The 21,849-nt window shown below is 38.0% G+C and overlaps 1 protein-coding gene across 1 annotated transcript in view; it reads right to left on the bottom strand.

The window, feature by feature from the left end:
* brpf3b (bromodomain and PHD finger containing, 3b) overlaps nucleotides 1-21,849 on the bottom strand; it is a 62,215-nt gene that overhangs the window by 8,724 nt on the left and 31,642 nt on the right. The window contains exons 4-8 of the mRNA XM_039749291.1: nucleotides 17,136-17,267; nucleotides 12,344-12,472; nucleotides 11,765-12,077; nucleotides 10,539-10,823; nucleotides 9,904-10,437 (exon numbers count right to left, since the gene is read on the bottom strand). Coding sequence (XP_039605225.1) covers nucleotides 9,904-10,437; nucleotides 10,539-10,823; nucleotides 11,765-12,077; nucleotides 12,344-12,472; nucleotides 17,136-17,267 — 1,393 coding nt within the window. The remainder of the gene's footprint in view (nucleotides 1-9,903; nucleotides 10,438-10,538; nucleotides 10,824-11,764; nucleotides 12,078-12,343; nucleotides 12,473-17,135; nucleotides 17,268-21,849) is intronic.

Genomic DNA, 21,849 nt, shown 5'->3' with positions numbered 1-21,849 from the left:
CATTGCGACATTACCAGCAGACCCTTGAAGTCCTGTAAGTTGCAAGGTACAGCCTCCATGGGATCAGACTTGTTTTTTCAGAACATCCTACAGATTGGATTAGATTGAGATCGGGGGGAATTTAGAGGCCAAATCAACACCTTAAAGTCTTTGTCATGTTCCTCAAACCATTCCTGAACAATTTTTGCAGTGCAGCAGAAAGAGGCTCCTGCCATCTGGGAAAATTGTTGCCATGAAGCAGTGCATTTGATGTGAAACAATCTTTAGGTAGGTGGTATGTATCCAAGGATCATTTGCATGAAACACAGAACCTAATGTTTCCTAGCAGAACATTGCCCAGAGCACCACACTGCCTAGACCGGCTTTTCCCTTGGTGCATCCTGTTGCCATATCTTCCCCAGGTAAATGACATACACGCAACAAGCTATCCATATGATCTAAATTATAACCCCATATATGAGACCAGGCCACCTTATTCCACTGCTCCATGGTCCCATTCTAATGCTCATGTGCCAACTGGTGCCACTTTCGACAGAGGACAGGGGTCAGTATGGACACTCTGACCGGTCTGTGGCCATGCAGCCCCATATGCAGCTAGCTTAATTGCACTGTGTGCTCCAATACCTTTCTATGATGGCCATTGTTAAATTTTTGTTCTACCAATTCATGCTACAGTAACTATTCTGTGGGATTGGACCAGTCAGGTTTCACTCCCCACATGCATCAATGAACCCTTTTGCCGGTTCACTGGTTGACAATCCTTGGACCACCTTTGTTTGGGTGCTATACACTGCATACCACAAACACCACACAAGACCTACCATCTTGTAGAAGGTCCGACACAGTCATCTAGCCATCAAAATATGACCCACGTCAAAGTCGCTGAGATTCTTAGGCTCCCCTGTTTTTCCTGCTTTCAATACATCACCTTCAAGAACCAACTGTTCACTTGCTGCCTAATATATCCCATCCTTTTTGACAGGTGCCACTATAACAAGATAATCAATGTTATTTACTTCACCTGTCAGTGGTTTTAATGTTGCGGCTGATTGGTGTAGAAGACTCTTTTGAAACCAATAATGTGACCAGAATTGAACAGGAAACGTATATGTGCGATTCACATGAGTACATGAGGGAAGAAAACAATATAATATGTAACTTGAGATTTCATAACATTGACTTGACTTGTGAGGGGGTATTTAAATATCTGTTTTCAAAAGGATTTCAGTGTCTTTGTAATTTCTGGCCCACTCCGTACATTAACATGTAAATGCTTATGCTTTCATTCAACACATCTAGCCAGCCTTTGACATTAGTTCAAACAAAAGAGAAATGTGGTAATGTTGCGTTTTTTTTTTTGTGCCTAAAATTATCTTTGCAATATGAACACATATACAATGAGGGAATATCACAATAATAGCATTTTTGTATTTGATACGAATATCAGTGAAATGTTGCAATATTAAGTACCTATTTAATACCACAGCAAAAACAGAAATCCCATTCAACAGCTTTTATTAAAAGTGCCTCCATTATTCAAGTGAACAGTTTTGTACCTTTTTCTGTAATATGGAATATATAAATGCTAACAGTAGAGGTATATCCATCAAGCAGTTACTCAACTCTCATTTAAACAAACTAAAATTTAAGCCCAGCATTTGTATTTTGATATTTATGAATACTAATAGTAATGTGTAATACACCTATAATCTTGGGGGCGTTTCAGTAGAGGGCTTATAAAGAATGGTATTGTCACAAACAACATACTGTATTTTAGAATGTGCACATTCCAGATTTATTATTTTCTCTCCAGTACTGAAAAATATTGCTTTAAATCAAAATAAAAATTCATACATTATTATTTCAGTACTGTTCAATTAATGAATTCCAAGATAATACCGAATATTTTAATTTAAACTCTTTAAAGCTGCTTATGCAACAACATGCTTTTACAATCTGGGTGTTACAAAAATCTGTCAAATTTGCTATGGTAAAATTTATAACGTTTATATTTGCTGCAATAGCTGGTAAAAAAAAATAATCCTCTTTAAGTTAGTTTAACAAATGAATGAAATTTCTTCACTTTTCAAATGTCACAAAATCCTCTAATTTTCTCATTCTGTCCTAATTTTTTTTTCCACATTTGTCCAAACTTTAAATTTCTTCCATGAAATCATATTGGTTTCACATGAATCCACGGTTTCAAATCTCCTGTGAAACACCCTTTGCTGTGCTAGTTTCAGAGTATCTTATATGACTGATAAGACTGTTATTCCATTAGCCCGTGGACTAATACAGAAGTAGAATATTAACTAGACCTGCAGTGTAACTGGCACACTATATTACATTCACCAACATACCTTTCAAATACATTACATATGTGCTTTCACTATGTTCATCACATTTTAGGGGTTAAACTAATGAACATTACTTTGACACTGATTTAGCTTTTCCATATTTGTATTTAGCAATGAAGTGTGCCATTTTACCTAACTGCTAACTGGCACAAATCGGAGGGCTTTGAAGCAGTAAATAATTTTATTTTGGTATTAACAAATGGAGCAGCTTATTTAATCATGAGTGCAGACAAGCCAAACAGCCGCTTTGTCTGAAACTTCCCTAGATTTTCACTTGCTACAACTGGTGTTAGTACCGTCATTGTTCACAATCCTATATGCACAACAGTCTATGCATGCAAGGTCAGCTCCATACCCTGAATTATAAAAGCCTGTTAGAAAATGGACGAATGGATGCAAGTCAGTAGACGTACTCAATACATGGTATTAAAAAGCGATTCATTTTTCCATTATTTTGTCTCCTCTTACAACTTTGTGACAGTACAAGTTGAATGATTAAAACTTGCATCTGATTGTTCACTTCATAGCATTCTCAAAGCATGCACAACCGTATTTTCTGAACTACTTTCATAATGGGGTAAAAGTATTGGTAATGAGAGTCAGTGTTTTTTTTTTATAATAAAAAGATGATTCCTGCAATCATTGGATAAAATTGTCCTGGCTCAAACACAGAGCTTTTCCCACAGATGACTTTTGCATTTTCTCCTCTTGACATGTGTTGATGCAGTATATCAACACAATGAAAAGTATCAATGAGTATTGATACTATAGAATATCTGGTGCTATTACGTTTTCAGAACTTCAGTGTCGAGTATCTATGTACCAGTTCATAGGACATCCCTAATGCAATCACAATTACAAAGTGTGTGAATTTGACTTTATTTTTGCTTGAGACATAACAAGTCTATTTATAATCAACTGTGGTGGAGACTATGGTATGCAATGCAATCACAGAGCAGTCACAAACATGTAAATGTGACTGCACAGTTTTAAAAGAAAACCACATCATATAAGATACTTTTTAAAGTTAAGAAAAAAGTTTCAAGGAAAGGTAGTTTTCACTCTCTGGTGCCATGAGTGGTAAGTATGCATAAGGATTAGCACATGAAAGCGAAGAATTCCACTGCACTCTGTACAGGTGACAATAATTCTCCTTGCCAAAAGCACAAATTTCTGTGTACCTGTGTGGCCATCCAGTTGCTTTGTCTGTTATATGCCATTTGATATGGGATTCGTAAAAAGCAGTACTAAGTACTAAGTAGGCCTACAGGGAGGAGGTCAGACTCCTGTCAGAATGGTGTCAGGACAACCACCTCACCCTCAACGTTAGCAAAACTAAGGTGATGTTTGTGGATTTCCACAAACAGGCAAAAGAACACAACCCATCTACATCGAGGTGAGGCTGTGGAGCAGGTCAGCAGCTTTAGGTTCCTCGGAGTCACCCTCACTGATGACCTTAAACGGTCAAGTCACACTGCGGCAGTAGTCAAGAAAGCCCAACAACGCCTCTACTTCCTCAGGAGACAGAGTAAAGCCCGAATGTCCCCCACAACCCTGTGCAGATTCTACAGGTGTACTGTGGAATCCAACCCGACAGAACGCATCCCATTCTGGTACAGCAACTGCTCAGTTTAGGACTGCAGAGCTCTGCAGCGTGTGGCGAGTACAGCACAGCAGATCATGGGCACACAGCTCCCTGCGATCCATGACATCCACACTACACGCTGTCTTAGGAAAGTGAACCGTATCAGGCGGTACCCCAGCCACCCTGCATTGTCACTTTTCACCCTCCTCCCATCTGGGAAGCTACTATAAGTCCATTCAGACGTGCACCTCCAGGTTCAGGAACAGTTTCTACTCAACTGCAATCAGACTCATGAACAATCAGTAACCTTGTGTCACCTCCACTGCGACCTGCACATATACTTCTGCCACTGCCTCTATTTATCCCTAGGATTCTGGTTTTATTTATTTAATGCATTTATTGTGTGTGTTTTTTTGTTGTTGTTGTCTATGTTCACTGTCTGCAGGGGCACATGCAAGCAAGCATTTCATTGTACATGGTACTTGTACACATGACAATAAAGTATTGAAACTGAAATTGAAATGTTTGTGATGCACAATCTATTGAAATGAAAAAGGCAATGCCATTTATTACTACATGCATTACAAAATACATTCCAAAAGATGGTGCACTGAAAACATTAGTATTGAATACGTCCAACACAGACCAGCTGCCGGACAGACGAAAATCAGCTTATACACCTTAGTAAAAGGATATGTGTCTGTGTATCTGTTTGTCTATCCAGTTGCGAGGGTTAGACAGAAAAAATTTAAAACAGGCAAAAAATGTATCCAAAAAAAAAAAGATAAATATATCAGTTAAGCGTCTGAAAATAAGAAAATTGTCTTTCAAGAATATTCTGTTGTCCAACATTATACACTAGCAACAGCAGCATGATAGTGACTTTCTTGCACCCACCTGGGCCACATGAATGAGGTTTACAGCTATAATGCCAATGACTCGTAACTTTGCATGGTGTGCAATGGATGAATGAAATGAATGATAAATCACATCAAGAAACCAATGGTCCGACACAGCTAGGCTGGAGTCGCAAACCCAGCCAATTCACTGCCACAATTTCCCAACAAAATACTTCCACTATAAAAATGGTTAGTTTGACGAGTGAGGCTGAAAAGAAGCAACGAAAATGGGTAGTTCTATCCTTGGAGAGAAAGGCTGTCACAAGGGAAAGGGATTAGGTGCAAATTACTATATTGGACCAAACAGACAAACCATGCATCAAATCAAAGAATATGAGGTCTATGTTATTTAGATTACAACCTTGAGGAAAATGACTGGGAAAACTATATATAAGCTTTGAAAAAAGAAAATTATATCACCCACAAAAAATTACATTCAACATAGGCATCAGTAAAACAGCAGTATTTTGGCTTTAGAACAGGAGATACTGAATAAACACGACAAATACAGGCACTCTCAGAGCTTGCGGCTCCTAAGACAGCACACTTTTTTTCTTTTCCTTTTCTTTTTTTAAATTTGAAAAAGCACCACAGACCATCATATAATGATTGCTCGTCAAAGAGGTTATATGAAAAAACAGATTCCAGTCACCATCCCATCTTAAGCAGGTGTCAATCCTAGATATGTTCATTATGCTTGAAATAAGCATTATGAGAAAAGACTCCTTAGATACAAAAAACGACATTATTAATATCACTACCATTCACATTTTTGTTATAACTGACTGTAAACTTCTGGGGTGTCTTCACTCTTTGTTTTCCCTTCCTCTGTTGTCAATTGGCACAGTTAAAAAAATGTTAAATTATTAAATGGATAGATATGACTAGTTTCCATTTATGTTAATTACAGTCAAACTGCTCTGTTTTCCTGTCTGTTTCAACAAATCTGTGTCTTTAGGTGTACTCATTATGTAACATATACAGTAAAACCTTGATTATCCATCAGGGATTGGGACAGAGGCCATGACAGATAAGAGAAAAGATGGATAACAGAAAAAATATATACTGTAGATTAGCAAATAGTCATTATTTACAAAACAAAATATAATACAGTGCTAACAGAATTATTTCATATAATATTGTAATGAACAGTGTGATAAGAAAACACAACTCAGAGGTACTGGAGTTTTACTTAGAGCCTTCATTCCGTAACAAACGGTGCCCTGTCTTATACTCCACTATCTGAGTTACAAAACACACCTCCAAAACAATAAAAGAAATCTTTCCCTACCAATCAGTTTAACTGCCACTCACGGTTCCTTTTTTCTCTATACTGCAAACACTCCTGCTTATTGTCTCCTAACTCTCTACTCAAAACTTTCCTCCACAGCTTCCTTTGTCTCATAACTTCTCCTGTCACTCCTCTCCTAACAGACATCTCTGCCCCTTAAAGAACAGAAGCCCTTCACCCATTCCCATTGCAGGCTGCCTGCCCATCACAATATATTAACAAAACATAACAGACTTTAAAAAGAAATTTACAATATAGGAGAAGATTAACTTTACCGTCAGTGGTTTCCACTTTTAACACATTTTTCAATTTTGTCAACATCACGCTTTATATCGTTCACCGCTGTTCTTTCTACTCCGTAAACTAAAACAATACTTGAAGCTCTTTAGCCATTTTGTAAACTAATAATTTCAGTTTTCTGTGAAATTTTCAATACCACATGATTAGGTTTATATGCCATAACAATGTATAGCAGATTAATTATAAAAAGACAAAACCTACAAAATGCTATTAAAACTGAAGGTACATACTGTAACTGACACTGCAATTTCAAAATGCGGCCTGACACATAGCACTGGGGAAGAACACTATGCCCTAGCAGATGGGAGAGTTTGCTTGCAGCATACTGTATGGCAGTAGTAGTACAATAATAGGTAGGCATTGGCATGCGCTTTTTTTTTTTTTGGCCCTGACGGTTAATTGAGTCACAGATAATCAAGCTTTTATTGTAACTTGGAAGGTTTGCATTTTACCCGAGAACTTGTCAGTGCGCTTTGCCCCTGCACTCAGCAGTCACTATATAAAAATAAACTTAACCGAATTAAATAAAATATTAGAAAGCACAATGTGTCAATATCAGTGGTGGCAAGAAAAAATTGACATCTGGAGAACAAGTACTTTGTTTTGCAATGTATACTATTTAGATTACGGAATCTCTGCAGCAGGACTAAGGTTTGCAATGTGCATTTTGGACTGACTTCTGAAAGACCCAATTCAGAGCCTAATTTAGGTCAAGTACAAATACAGGTATCATCCCAGATGTAACAGTTCAAGCTACGTTTTCAAGTTTACCAGGACTTTAATACCTTTATTAAGTTATAAGAAATGTTCTTCGTAGTTAAAAGAATCAATGTGGCATTTTAATGTCAGGTTATGTTTTTGGTGCGGCTTTTGCACAAGTATGTATAGTGCAGTATACTATAATCATTTGGGTACAGATAGAGCACAGCATTTTATTAATTTGGGCAACACAGACAAAGAAGCAGAAGATGTGAATGATCCAGAAATGAAGTTAGAAGATCTTTTCCACTTCATCTGTTTCTTTTCCATCATCCTCTCATTCAACAGGTGCAATCATAAGCCATGGTGCCACCACCACCCCAATGCCCTCTCTTTGTTTTCAGTTTGATTGGCGAGTGTGATATTGATGCTTTGATAACTACTCTGTTATCTAATGAAGTAACAGTGCTAATTTTAATCGATTTTAGTGTATTAAGAACTCAAAAGTAAAATAAAGAGAGAATATAACACTGGACAACAAAGATTTTGCTTCCTGAACACTCTGTGTATATCTTATGAAATTTGGTCTACTGATAAAAAAAACAAAAAAAAAAAAAAACTTTATATCTTCCTATCACATTTTTTTTTTTTTTGCAATTGGCTATTTTTGTGATTTGCAGCCATTAGGGTGCATGCATATACAATGCAATATCTGTGGTGGTATAAAAGCAACTCATATATACAAAGTGCTGTTGTTTCATTTGTGAATGAGACAACTATGCTAAAGGGCATGTGGTTCTGGAATAGAAAACATGACATATAAACCACTTTTCAATCCCAACAAAGATATATTTTTGCCTCTTCTTCATATAAAAATGAACTGATGAAAGATTTGTGAAAGAAATGAACAAAGATGGTGAAAGATTTTAATATCTAAGACAGAGGTTTTCCATGATTAACTGATGCCAAGATAAAGGAAGGAATTTTGGTCCACAAATCAAACACGTCACCAATGACGAGTGGTTTGAAGATCTGCTAGTGGGGCTGGAGGTAAGCAGCATGGAAGGCAGAAGGTTGACAAAATGCTTCACAAATATATCACCATGAAGTGCAACATGTTGTTAAAGATTCATTTTCTGCATTCACACTGCTATTTTGGTTGCAGTCAGTGATGAACATGGTAAATATTTTCACAAGACACTGCAATAATAGGAAATTGGCATACAGGCAAGTGGATCAGTGCTCCCTGACTACTGTTGGATACTAAAACGAGTAGCATCAGACACTGAAAACAAATGAAACTCAGCAGAAAAACAAACATTTTTAACTAACTGAAATAATGCAATGAGTCATCCTTAAGTGATTTAACATGATAAATTCAATAAAAGTTTATCTCATGTTTCTCCAAAATTGTGTGATACAGACAATCTGAAATTATATTTGTATCCAGGTTAAAGCTGTCGATCATAATCACCAAAATTTTGAAGGAAGCAAAACACGTTTGAAAAACATTTGTTGTTCGGTGTAATCTGAAATGGCTCCCAGTAATTAATATTTCAAAAATAATGAAACCATCGTATTATTTTACTGTAACCAAAGTATTAGCATATTTTATCATAGGGGCCTTGCAAGTTATAGTCAATATAGGAAACTGGTCATACGAGATTTGTTAAATTTTGGATAGGACAAAAAAAGGCGTTTAAAGAATAATGTACCAACTACTATTAAAATGTTTTATAAACTTAAATTTTTCAGTAAAAAAGCAAGCTGATTGCCAGAAGATCTGTAAGCAATTCAATACAGAAAACATACCACCATAAGCTTAAATACCACCCTTGACAGTTGCCATGTAATAACCCTATGATGAACACAAAGGAAATAGTCACACAGAGCTCTGATCACATCCATTACTACACAATCACTGTAGGCTATTACAAAGAAAAAGAGGGGTTCTTTCAAGAAAAATGTATTACTATTCAATTTCAGTAAGTGAAAATAAAATTTTATTACATTTTATTTATAGTTCCTACTACAACAGTCTAGAGAACTGGTTTTACAAGTTACAATAATTCAGTAGTATGAAAAAATAGTATTGTAAACTACTTGTATCAAAATTGGTTTTTGGACTTAAAATAACATGCATTTAACCTTTTGATTCCCTTATAAAAAGCAGTCTAACCCTTTCTCCAGTAATGTTTTGAACCATTTCACACAGACTTAAAAGAATATATACTTCACTTTCTACTGCGATATCAATCTGAAATTGAATTCTATATTATAATGTCCTACTATCCAGGTATCTTAATTTCAAGATCACATTCTTAGAAGTACTGACAAAAGTTAACCCTTTGAACATGAAAAAGAGGGGACATGCATCAATACTAAAATGACCTGTGAACGTATGCAGTAGATCATGCAACCTTGCTATGGAAGCCAGAACAGCATTCATATAAAAAGGATGTCTTTCCAAAATAACTGTCCCTTTTCTTTTTAAAGATTACTTAGAAAAGAAGTAAACCTGGATAGATAAATGGTCTCCAAACAATCAGCACCAAAAATGTTTTAAGAAGAACATGATAAATTCTGTTACCCACAAGGGAACAGACTAAAAATCTGTTCTTGGAAAATGTTTTGAGCATGGGAAAGGTGCTCTATAAATAATATGTAAAAATAACAATAATAAAAATAAAATTGAATGAATAAACTGGACAGAGCAGGGTCTGACATGAGGCAAATGTCCAGTATCCTTGTTACAGACAATGCCATTCTCACCTGGCTCGGTATTCCGTCCTGGAGATTTTTCACCTTCACTCTCTGAACTGCAGCTTAGGCTCTGTGGCCTTTTCCGGGACTGCCTTTCACAACAGTCCTTTGCTGGGGACAACTGTGTTGGAGACAGTGGGCTCTGTGCATCCCCATTCTGGAGGGGACTCTCTGAACCCTTTGGCATCTTTGCTCCATTTTTAGCTTTCTTGAACAAAACAGAAGTACGCCTGCCCACACCTGAGATGGGAGAGATGGAGGGATCTGGTGTACCCAAGATCAAACCATTAAGGCCATTATCACTTAAAAGCCTCTGAATGATTGCTCCGCCACGTCCCTGGCCATCCCCCTGAAGCCGCCTGCTGGAAATAACTTCACTGTCAGACTTGAGCCGTTTGTGCAAACGACTCTGGACTTTGATTTCCCCTCCACCACCCATCGGTTTGAGGGTGGGTGGTTCCTCATTTGCATCACAGTCCGTTAATGAGGGAGGAGGTCCGGTAGGTTCTAGGGTTGGTGGTGGAGTGGACTTGACGTCTTCAGCTTTATATTATTAAAAAAAAAAAAAAAAAAGTTCAAGATTAACCAAAAAAAGCAATAAGAAGAAAGCACAGAGAGATGACACTGTCTGCTTTTGTCTTTACCTGGTCGGTCAGGGCTATCAGAAGACTCCTCCACTGGACTTTTCTCACCGTCAGCTTCTTCTCCATACACAACCTTAGAATGGCCTCCATTGAACAGAGCCTTCTGCTGATGCTGCCCCAGTTTATATCGAATGCTGTTGATCTCCCTGCGAAGCAGTCGTACACGACGTGTGCGAGCACCACTTGACCTCATAGCGCTCACCATGTCCAGTTTGTCCAGCAACTCCTTCAGCTGGGCCTCTAGCGAAAGGTGAACACGATTCTCTGGGATAAGGATGTTGTCCACTATATTTAAAGGGTAAGGATACCATAAGTGACTTAGTGACCATCGCATTAAAAAAAGAAGAAACTATTTCAAACATCTGAATAGAAGCAGCATGCACTGCAAACTTTTGGGAAGTTTAATTAATTTTTTTTTTTTTATTTGGCTAGTGGAAAAAATATTGTAAAATGTTTGCTAACAAGGCCTAGTAACTTGGGAGGAAGGGGTACTAGAGGCCTAACATTTGTGCATATAGGTATATAAACTTATTACACCTGGGTAGGGCCACAAGGTACTCCAAAAGAATCAGGAATTACTCAAGACCACACACATTTCTTCAGTTTAAAGAAGAACACTTGTAAGAGCTCTAGATGAGCCCTTTGCACATCTACCAGGAAGAGTTCACAAGCCAGCAGCCTCATTTAATAACAATCCAACATTTTCTACCTTACAATAAAAACTTCTACATGTAAAAACTCTTTGTTAACGCAACATGGCAAAGGGTAACCTGTATTAATTTGCAAGTTTAATTGTAAGCCTTTAAATTTGCTTGAGAGCAATGGAGAGATATACGCATAGGCCGAAGGGGGGAGAAAAGCCAATGTCATTCTGCTCCCCATTAAAGCTAAAAATACAATTAAAGAAAATACAGATAGAAAACATAACATATTTTATGGACTGACACAATGTCTATAGGTGAGGGGGAGAGAGAGAGAGAGAGAGAGAGAGAAAGAGGGAGGGAAAGAGAGAGGGAGAGAGAGGAAGGGAGTTTGGGAGCATGCATGGTACAGTGCGTTGCCATACCCACCATACAACGAACAACCCAGATCAGGATTCGAGTGCAGCATGCAACGACACGAGAGGTCTTTTTTATTTTTAATGGTGGCTGGAGTGTTATTCCTGTCACAGAGTCCCCAAGTTTTACCTGCAAGTTTAGATAAATTATAAAGAATAAAATACTGACCATCTTCCCAGGAGAAACGGTAAAAGTCCACTGTTTTAGGGGATTCTGGAAGGTGTGTGCCAGTCTCCAGATCAAAACCAATGCTGTCCATCTGACGTTGAGTTTGCCGTAGAATAGCCCCGCCCAGGTCTCGTAACCGGACTGCAGCCCGATGGAACACAGTGTCTTTGGAATTGTACTTCATGCAGTTGTTAACAATGAGGTTAAAATCTGCTTCAAATTCTTCTAAGGCCTTATACCTGTGAGCCTCCAGCTTTGTTCGCATGGTTGCAAAATCCATAGGCTGGCTGATAAAATCTAGATAATCTGGGACCTATAAGATTAAAATATAGAACAGCCATTAGCTCAAAAAATAAATTATTCCTAGGTATTTACTGTTAAGACTTATTTTCAGTGTTCTGCCAATTCATTTGAATTCATCTCTCATAGTACTCTTTAGAGCTAGGGGAAGGTTTTCTAATCCATGCAAGGCTGCAGATTAATACAATTATTGTGACCTTTTATTAAATAACCCTAAATAAATTACTTTTCAAACCTTAGCTTCCTTAGGAAGGAATGGTTACATGAAAGAAAACGTACCTCCTTGAGGTCAACTGGCTTGGCAAATATCTGTGCAGGATCCTTTTCCTGCAGCTGGTCTAGAGTGTTGCGAAGGAGTACAATGAAGGGAGTAAGCTGTAACTCCATTGCTGCCTGATGGACTTTGACCTGGCAAAAAGAAACAGTGGTAAACAAAATGATCATATATTGAGCGCTGTCATATATTACCAGAACACTGTATTTCAATTGAGACAATTTTATCTGTTGGAATAACTGTTGAGTTTTTCTTATTCAGTTAAATATGTAGAGATATGGTTTATGTTGACTTTGGAAATGTACTGTTACAGCATAAGAATTCACATTAAAAATACTGAATGGATAAATATGTGTACAAATCTTTTGTTATGTAGAAAACCATGATGACTTTCAAGGGGATTGAATACTTTTGAATGTCACTATACGTGAACTGAATAATAAGAAAATCTACCCCTTTAATGATATTATCCAGAGTGAAGTGTGGTTCAACCTGGTTGCTGAGTCAATGCAAAAAAGGAAGAAGCTCCATTCTGTACTTGTGTTTGTACTGGAGGGAACCAAACTTGCTTGAGAGAGGTGGATACCTGATGCAAGGTATGTCACAAGAACTAGTTCTGAAAATGTGAAAATACTCTTTTTTATTATTATTTTTTAACTTTTTAAACATTTTATTTTATTTATTAAAATCAAATAACATTCCATAAAAGCAAGTCACATTTTACAAAACTAGGTTTGAATCAAATCAACCCTCACCCATGAGAAAGAGAGTTAGGCCAACAGAGTAAAACTTTAACAGTAGGAAAAATAAATAAATAAATAAAAAAGGGAAGAGAATCTGTTTCCTCAATAAATGTTATTGATTAGACGCTGCCAGGTTTTGCACAGATCCTCTAAGTGAGAATTTGATTTTTTTCTATTTCAAATAATATATAATATCAACTACCCACATATAGTTAATATATAATGTAAGTGAAATTCAGTGCCGCTCTTATGACTGCAAGTTGATGAATTACTAGGAATACCCAAAGATACAATTTAAAAAAGGGTGGGGGCAGGGGCTTGAGGGCATATGACAATGGCTCACAGTGGTGATGCTAAAAAGCATGGCATTAACACATCAAAAGCAAAAACACCAGAAGTCAATTCTGTAAATGCTTTGTTTTTGAAGCAGGAGAATTTCGGTAAACAATTGTGAGATCACTTTTATTCTCATAAACATTTTAAAAAGCAAAAACACATACATATATTCTTTTAATCCTGGTATAGAGTTAGAATCCCATTATCGTATTAGTTCAGGAATAAACTTGTGCATAGTTTGAGAGCAAAATAATGTCACCAATCAGTAGGGAATTGGGTATTGACACTATCAGACCTTAGTTACAAATGTTCTGCTACATATTAAGACTGTTTACAAAAAAATTAATTAATCATGTGCAATTTCATTACTTCTTTTTTCAAAAGAAAATCAAAATTCAACTTGGTATCAAGTCAAGTCAAGTTGGGAAGCATGCACTGGTATAGTACGTTGCCGCACCCACTACACAACGAAACAACTAGGGATCCCAGTTTGCAACCCCCCAGGCAGATGCACGGCCCAGTCCCACCCTCCGGAAATGACCCTCTATCTGCCGCAGCCAGGTGTTATGTGGGCAACTCCTTGGCGTGGTCCAGCCACTCTGGTACCCAACAATAAGGATCTTATGAGCCAGATCACCCTCTGGGAAACGCGCCACATGGCCGTAGTGCCATAAATGATGCTCCTTCACAATGCAGGTAATGTGCCTCATTCGGGACTCCATGAGCAACCGCTCATTCAACACAAAGTCAAACCAATGGTACCCAAGGATTTTCTGGAGACACACACAAAGAAGTCCAGTCTTCGTCTTAGGTCACAGGATAGCATCCATGTCTCGCAACCATATAGCAAGACAGGAAGCACCAGGGGCCTCATGCATAACACAGTGCGTAGAATTCGCACTATAACATGACGTAAGCACAAAAAAAAAAAATCCAGATGCATAAATCTGTGTGAATGCCAGCTTCCACGTTCTTCTGCTACATAAATCCCGGTCAAAGTGAAAATTAACACTCGTGCCTACTGCCCCACCCCAACTCCTCCCAGAATTACTCCTTTTTACTTTGAATATGCAAATCAATATAAATAGCCCTTAACCTCAGCGTTCTGTGAAAAGGCAATGGCAAAAGCATGAGAGAAAATAGTATGTTTTTTCCTTGCCTCCACTTGGTATTCGCTGAAATTCTATTTGTTGGTTTAAACAGTGGTATGAACAACAAAAGAAAGTTGATCCAGTGACATAGGGTGTCGGAGAAACTCGAAAACTCAAGTTCACAAAGTCGTACGGTGTCAGATATCAAAGTCACCGTGAAAAGGTGAGTCGTAGCCCACTGTCCGAGTGTCATATGAAAGCTTATTAGGGTACAGAGGGAAAAAAAAAAAAAAAGCACAAAGTGGGGTAAAAAAGCATGAAATGTCAACTTTAATCTCGAAATTTCCTCTTTAATCACAGTTTATTTTTTCATTAAAGTAGATCATCATAAACTTCATCTTAAAATCGTTTAATTTACTAGTTTTTCAAATCCTATCGTAACTAAAGTAGCACATTAAATGCTTTGCTTTGTATTTGATCTTCTATGTGCTCTGTGTGTGTGAATGACTACGTACTTCCGGGCTTTCTCTTCCTCTGACAGGACACAGAATCCATTACATTCGTGATATTACAGGTCTCTGAATAATTAAAATACTGAGATGTACTGTATATGTGATATCATTTTCATGATGATAGGAGTTAAAGCATGTTATTAAACATGGGAACACGGCGGCGCAGTGATTGTTCATGTCTCATGCAAGATGCTTGCTGCACCGTGCGCGAGCTTCGATGAAATACTTTATTGTAGCAGTACTGTCTTTCAAACGTACTAACCTCCAATTCCTGTCCTTACTTTTCCCATGAGACAAAATAGACTGGCCACAGAGCGTCTCGCAGGGACCATAAACATGAGACTTGGTGCCAAGAGATTGTCACAGGGCCGCCTCGCAGGGACGTGAAACATGAGATTCTAATAAGACACACCCTACTTACAAAAGATATCATATGATGATCCGATGTGGCAACTTTCATGCTTAATGGAAGCAGCTGAAAGAAGAAGCAGGTGCAGTGACAGTAACAATGCTAAAGCAGTTATGGTATTTGGAATAGTTTGACCATTCTATGGACCATTATATTGCTACAGGTTAATTACAATCAGATGCATTAAACTAATTAACAATATGCAATTAATTTTAGTGTATTTTTAAAGCCACATCAGGGATGTGGATCTAAAAAAAAGAAAGGGTAACTACATAGGAACAGTAGCACTGCTTTGACGCTGGGTGCCGCCAGTCTGCAAAACCAAGCGCAGAACTTGCATATGACAGGGTATGAGCTACTGTGGAAATGTGCGTGGATTTATGCCAAGTTTAGGTTTTATACATCGCCATTTGAACGTGGAAACGTTCTTGCGCGACATTTTTTTGCGTACGCAGTTTATTCATGAGGCCCCAGGACTCTAAAGTCCTTTTGCATAGATATCGGGAGCTCCACACACCCCTTTCCAGTGACCTCATGAACCACCCCCAATACTCTCCAAATCTGTCTACTGACTTCGTAGGAAGAGTTGCCAGAGACATGAATGTCACTGCCAAAGCAAGTAAACTCTCAACAAGGTCAACACTCTCTCTGCAAACAGACACACCGCTAGAAGGCTGTGCCCAAGAGGTCATTAAAGGCCTGGATCTTGGTTTTTATCCAGGACATTCGCAAGCCCAGACACTCAGACTCCTCACTCAGTCTCTCGAGCGCCACGATCAGAGCCTCCATTGACTCCACGAAGATCACGGCATTGTCAGCAAAGTCAAGATCTGTGAATCTTTCTTCACCAACAGATGTCAAACAGCTGCTGCACCCCACGACCTTGCCCAACACCCAGTCCATACAAGCACTGAACAGAGTAGGAGCAAGACATCACCCCTGATGAACCCAAGAATCAACTGGGAAAAACGCAGAGGTCCTGTCACCACACGGCACAGCACTCGTGGTACCAGTGTACAGGCCGGCCATGACATCCAGCAACCTCAAGGGGATCCCGCGGACCCTCAGGATGTCCCACAGGGCAGCTCGATCAACTGAGTCGAACACTTTGCGAAAATCGACAAAGGTAGGTGTAGAATTCTGAGGAAAAGAATGAATTTAATCCATTTTGGAATAAGGCTGTAACATAAAATGTGGAAAAAGTGATGCGCTGTGAATACTTTCCAGATGCACTGTAAATACGCAACTGGTTACGAAGACATTAACAGTAACCTACAATAAATGCTGGGGCTGCTGGTCCTGTCAAAGTGTTCCCACAGACTAATCTTTCACTCCACTAATGATGCAGTGATAAAATTATAAACCAATACAATACACCCATGCAATTTTTAAACTTACCAATTGTGTGCATAACCAAGAAATAACACTCCATGTGGGGGTAGAAAAACATTTCACTCATGAGTACACACAAACGTTTTCACTGGAACTACTAAAGCTTTAATTTACCATAATTGTATGGGAGCACACCATAAATGACAGCATTACTACTGAAATTATCAAGGTCAAAAGGAGAGGAAAGGAAAACACACACATCTAATGACTCAGGATGCAAGAGACATTATCCATGATTTGGAAAGACTATTTCTTTTTCTATGTCTCTTGAGTGCACTGATAATTATTTCTGAGAGCCAACATCCAAGTGTTACCTGCTCTCTCTTTAGCTTCTCTCTCTTTCGGATGAGTTCAATAAGAAGTCGAGCCCTCTCCAAGTCATGCCGGAGCTTCTGCCAGTACTTCAGCTCCTCCTTGACTGCACTGGTCTTCTCATCAGGCTCAGCCTGTAAAGAGAAAGGTCAAAAGAATAAAGGTCAGGATGCTACAACTAACATCCTTCTATATAAAAGCGGTTGGGATTGTCCTTCCGTCCCGTGAGTGCTACGCAGGCGCAGAGTTTCACACAAGCCCCGTCCATTTTGCAATGCACGATGCGATTTGTAGTTTTGTTTTTCCAGGTAAAAGATGATTTTCTACTCCACACTGTGCGTTATCTTCTTCTTCTTTCTTACTATATAAAAGCAGTCAGGATTGTCCTTCCATTACATGAGTGGAAAGCGTAGCGGTATTCCGCTTATCACAGACTTACTACTTGCAGCTTGCGGTACGAAGCGACATGATGTGAGCAGAGTTCTGGTGCTTCGATCATTTCCTTGCTTTTGTGCGCGATGCGCTGGAAAAATAGACAAAATTGTGTCTCTGGAAAGAATTAATGTTGATGGAGTACAAAAGCTTCACCGCATAGTAAATATCAGGGGGGTTCAAAAGGGCGACCTCAATATAGAAAAAAAAAGTCTAAATTTCATCACAAAAATAACAGAAACTACGAGTATTAAAGTAATACCACTCAAATGCAATATAACCAAATCAATGAGTTTGTATAAAATATCAAATTGATCTACATATTGAATTGCTTTAAGAAGTGGTCAACTTAAAAGTCGGTCGCCTTAAAAGGCGGGTCAGCCTATTTATATCTAAATCGTAGGATCTGCACTGGCAATCGGAAGGTTGCCGGTTCGAATCCCATAAATGCCAAAAGGGACTCTTCTCTGTTGGGCTCTTAAGCAATGCCCTTAACCTGCAATTGCGGAGCGCTTTGAGTAGTGAGAAAAGTGCTATATAAATGCAAAGAATTATTTTATTATTATTAATTATTAAAAAGCTGCAATCCTTAAGTTTTTTATCACCTAGATATCAAATTCTCAACAACAAGCTACATTTCCTCCCCGTGCTTAAGTTTAATACTAGAATTACCAGAGCCAACGAAAAAACTCGTAGATCCATCCCACCTTAAATTGCTTTGCACCTCTCCATTAGCATCTTTTGTCCTGTAAATGTGTTGATAAGCAGCGAGCAGAGTGCTATCACATCCCCCACCGGTGCACATTTTTTAGACTAGTATTTAGACTTCAGGCTTCACACATTATACACTTCATGTCTACATTTTGTCAATTATTACTAAAACTTGAAAAACATTTCTGTTTTAACAATGTGTTTACTATACATAGATTGCTGTAAACACGGAACACAAATGAAATGCATGTGTTCCAAATAACGATATAGTATTTATAAAAGGTGTGATTTTGTTTGACATCTCACTCTATACAACTCCAAGCAACTGACACGCAGGGAAACAGACTTGAGCTGAGAAAACTGTGCGGCGGTGGGGGATGCGATGGCAGGCTACTTGCTGCCTTTTTCGACACATTTACAGGACAAAAGACGCTGATGGAGGGGTGCGAAGCAATTTAAGGTGGGACAGATCTACGAGTATTTTCGTAGGCTCTGATAATTCTAGTGTTAAGTACTTGTATTTTACTGGAAAAGGAAGAACAGAGCAGAGTTAAGAGAAAAAACTGATAATGAGCTGATACACTATTATGTGATGAAAAGTAAAGTGATATGTTTTTTGTCATAGTGACTTTGTGATAGCATGTACTGTAATTTAGAGAAGATTGTCTAGTAAATGAGGTCAAGAGAAAAAAAGAAAACAAATAAACATTTGCAGATGTCATAATAGGTAATAAGAACAGAATGGAATGTCATAGTCGTCAATGCCCAAAAGCAGAAAGTAAAAAATGGAAATTTCAAATAGGTATTAGGTTGGAAATATCCAATTAATACACATATCATGGATATCACCTAGACTATCAATAATCTGACAGTAATCCGGGATTACAGTATCTGAAAACAGGGATGCACTGATCCAATAGCAGGCATCAATATCATATTGATTTCTGCACTGCTGATAACTACTGGTACATTCTGTTTAGATTGATAAGGCTGAAATCAAATTCTTGGGACCAGATGACATTTATTCTAGAGTTCTTAAGAAGGTTAGAGAGTACAGTATATACAGATGCATGTCAATAAATTAGAATATCATCAAAAAGTTCATTTATTTCAGTAATTCAATTCAAAAAGTGAAACTCATATTATATAGATTCATTACACACAGAGTGATATTTCTCAAGCGTTTATTTCTTTTCATTTTGCTGATCATGGCCTACAGGTAATTAAAACTCAAAATTCAGTATCTCAGAAAATTAGAATATTACATATAACTAACAAAAAAAAAAACAAAAAAAAAAATTTCAATAAAGAAATGTTGGCCTACTGAAAAGTATGTCCATATACACACTCAATACTTGGATGGGGCTCAATTTGCATGAATTATTGCATCAATACGGCATGGCATAGAGGCGATCAGCCTGTGGCACTGCTGGGGTGTTATGGAAGCCCAGGATGCTTCGATAGCGGCCTTCAGCTCGTCTGCATTGTTGGGTCTGGTGTCTCTCATCTTCCTCTTGACAATACCTCAAAGAGTCTCTAAGGGGTTTAAATCAGGTGAGTTTACTGGCCAATGAGGCACACTGATACCATAGTCATTAAACCAGGTATTGGTACTTTGTGGCAGTGTGAGCAGGTTATAAGTCCTGCTGGAAAATAAAATCAGCATCTCCATAAAGCTTGTCAGCAGAGGGAAGCATGAAGTGCTCTAAAATTTCCTGGTAGACAGCTGAGCTGGCCTTGGACTTGATAAGACACAGTGGATCAACACCAGCAGATGACATGGCTCTCCAAATCTCCACTGTCTATTGAAACTTCACGCTGAAACTGAAGCAACTTGAATTCTGCGACTCTCCACTCTTCCTCCAGACTCTGGGACATTGATTTCCACATGAAATGCACAATACACACAATATTTAATCTGAAAAGAGGACTTTGGACCACTGAGCAACAGTCCAATCTGTTTTCTCTTTAGCCCAGGTTAGACACTTCTGACGTTGTCTCTGGTTCAGGAGCCACTTGACACAAAGAATGTGGCAGTTGTACCCCATATCCTGGATACGTTTCAGTGTGGTGACTCTAGAAGCACTAACTCCAATTGCAGTCTGTGGTAATCCCTGTTGCTTGTGCACCTTTTTCTGCCACATTTTTTCCTTCCACACAACTTTCCATTAATATGCTTGGATACAGCACTCTGTGAACAACCAACTTCTTTACCAATGACCTTTTGTGGCTTCCCATCCTTGTGGAGGGTGTCAATGACTGTTTTCTGGACAACTGTCAAGTCGGCAGTCTTCTCCATGATTGTGTGGCCTACTGAACCAGACAGAGAGACCTTTGCAGGTGTTTTGGGTTAATTAGCCGAGTGGAGCGGGACATCATGAGTCTACAATATTGAACTTTTTCACAATATTCTAATTTTCTGAGATACTGAATTTTGGGTTTTCATTAGCTATAAGCCATAATCAGCAAAATGAAAAGAAATAAATGCTTGAAATATCACTGTGTGCGTTGAATCTATATACGAATTTCACCTTTTGAACTGAATTACTGAAATAAACTTTTCGATGATATTCTAATTTATTAAGATGCTCCTGTATATAAACAAACATCTGCCAAAAAAAAATTAGTGCATAAGGGGAAATTTCGTACAACTGGAAGCTTGAAAATGTTATTCCAATATATAAAATACATTATTAAGCAAATTCTAGTTACATACTACGAAGCTTAAAATGAATCATAGATAAAGCAATGGAAGCAATAATTAAAAAACGATTGAGCAACACATGTCAAGTTCAAGTAAATTAGGGGACAATCAAGACTGTATGGGTCGAGGTTAACCTCCATTGGGTTGTGAGTTACTATCATACTTAAAGGTAATAGGTCACAAAAAGTTTGTAAATTGGGTCCATGGGTAGATTAAGCAATCAAAATTTCTGACAATCGTCCTCTATTACCATTCACCCCTAACAATCATTCTTGATTCATAAAGGAGGAAAAGCTAAGATGATTGGCCATAATTCTCCAAAGGGGAAAATACCTTCCCCCATCTCACTGACATTTCTTTAAGGAATTTAACAAGGAAAGGGTCTCTAGAGACATTAAAACAGCAAGATTGGATTGCAAAAAAAAAAAGAAGTTTAAGAAACTCTGGTTTACACTAAAATGCTGGAATTTTATTATAAAACAGCAAATGATCAGAGACATTCACAACATATAATTAATCTTGATTTTTGAGGCAACTTTTAACAACATCCCACAAGAGGGGGTCCAAGACAGTGTGCAAGTGTGTGATATTTGACTTAAACACAGCAAGCAAAGGATTATGGTGCAAGATACTTTATTTTAAATGTTAAAAAGTATCCCTCAGGGATCAGTGTGGACATCACTGTCCTTCTGAATATACATAGATATGAAACTATGTGGAATGACAGATAATCTGCAATCAGCTAAGAGAGACCCAAGACGAATTCAGACTTGGAAACATTTGTGTGACAAAGTAAATTAGATATATACTAAATATGACACATTAAGAAGTAAAACTGTTAAGATATGAATGCTACAGTAATAGTTTTG

This window comes from Polypterus senegalus, chromosome 3 (genome assembly GCF_016835505.1).
Source record: "Polypterus senegalus isolate Bchr_013 chromosome 3, ASM1683550v1, whole genome shotgun sequence".
In the NCBI taxonomy this organism is placed as follows: Eukaryota; Metazoa; Chordata; class Cladistia; order Polypteriformes; family Polypteridae; genus Polypterus; species Polypterus senegalus.
This window is presented reverse-complemented; position numbering and strand designations above follow the sequence as displayed.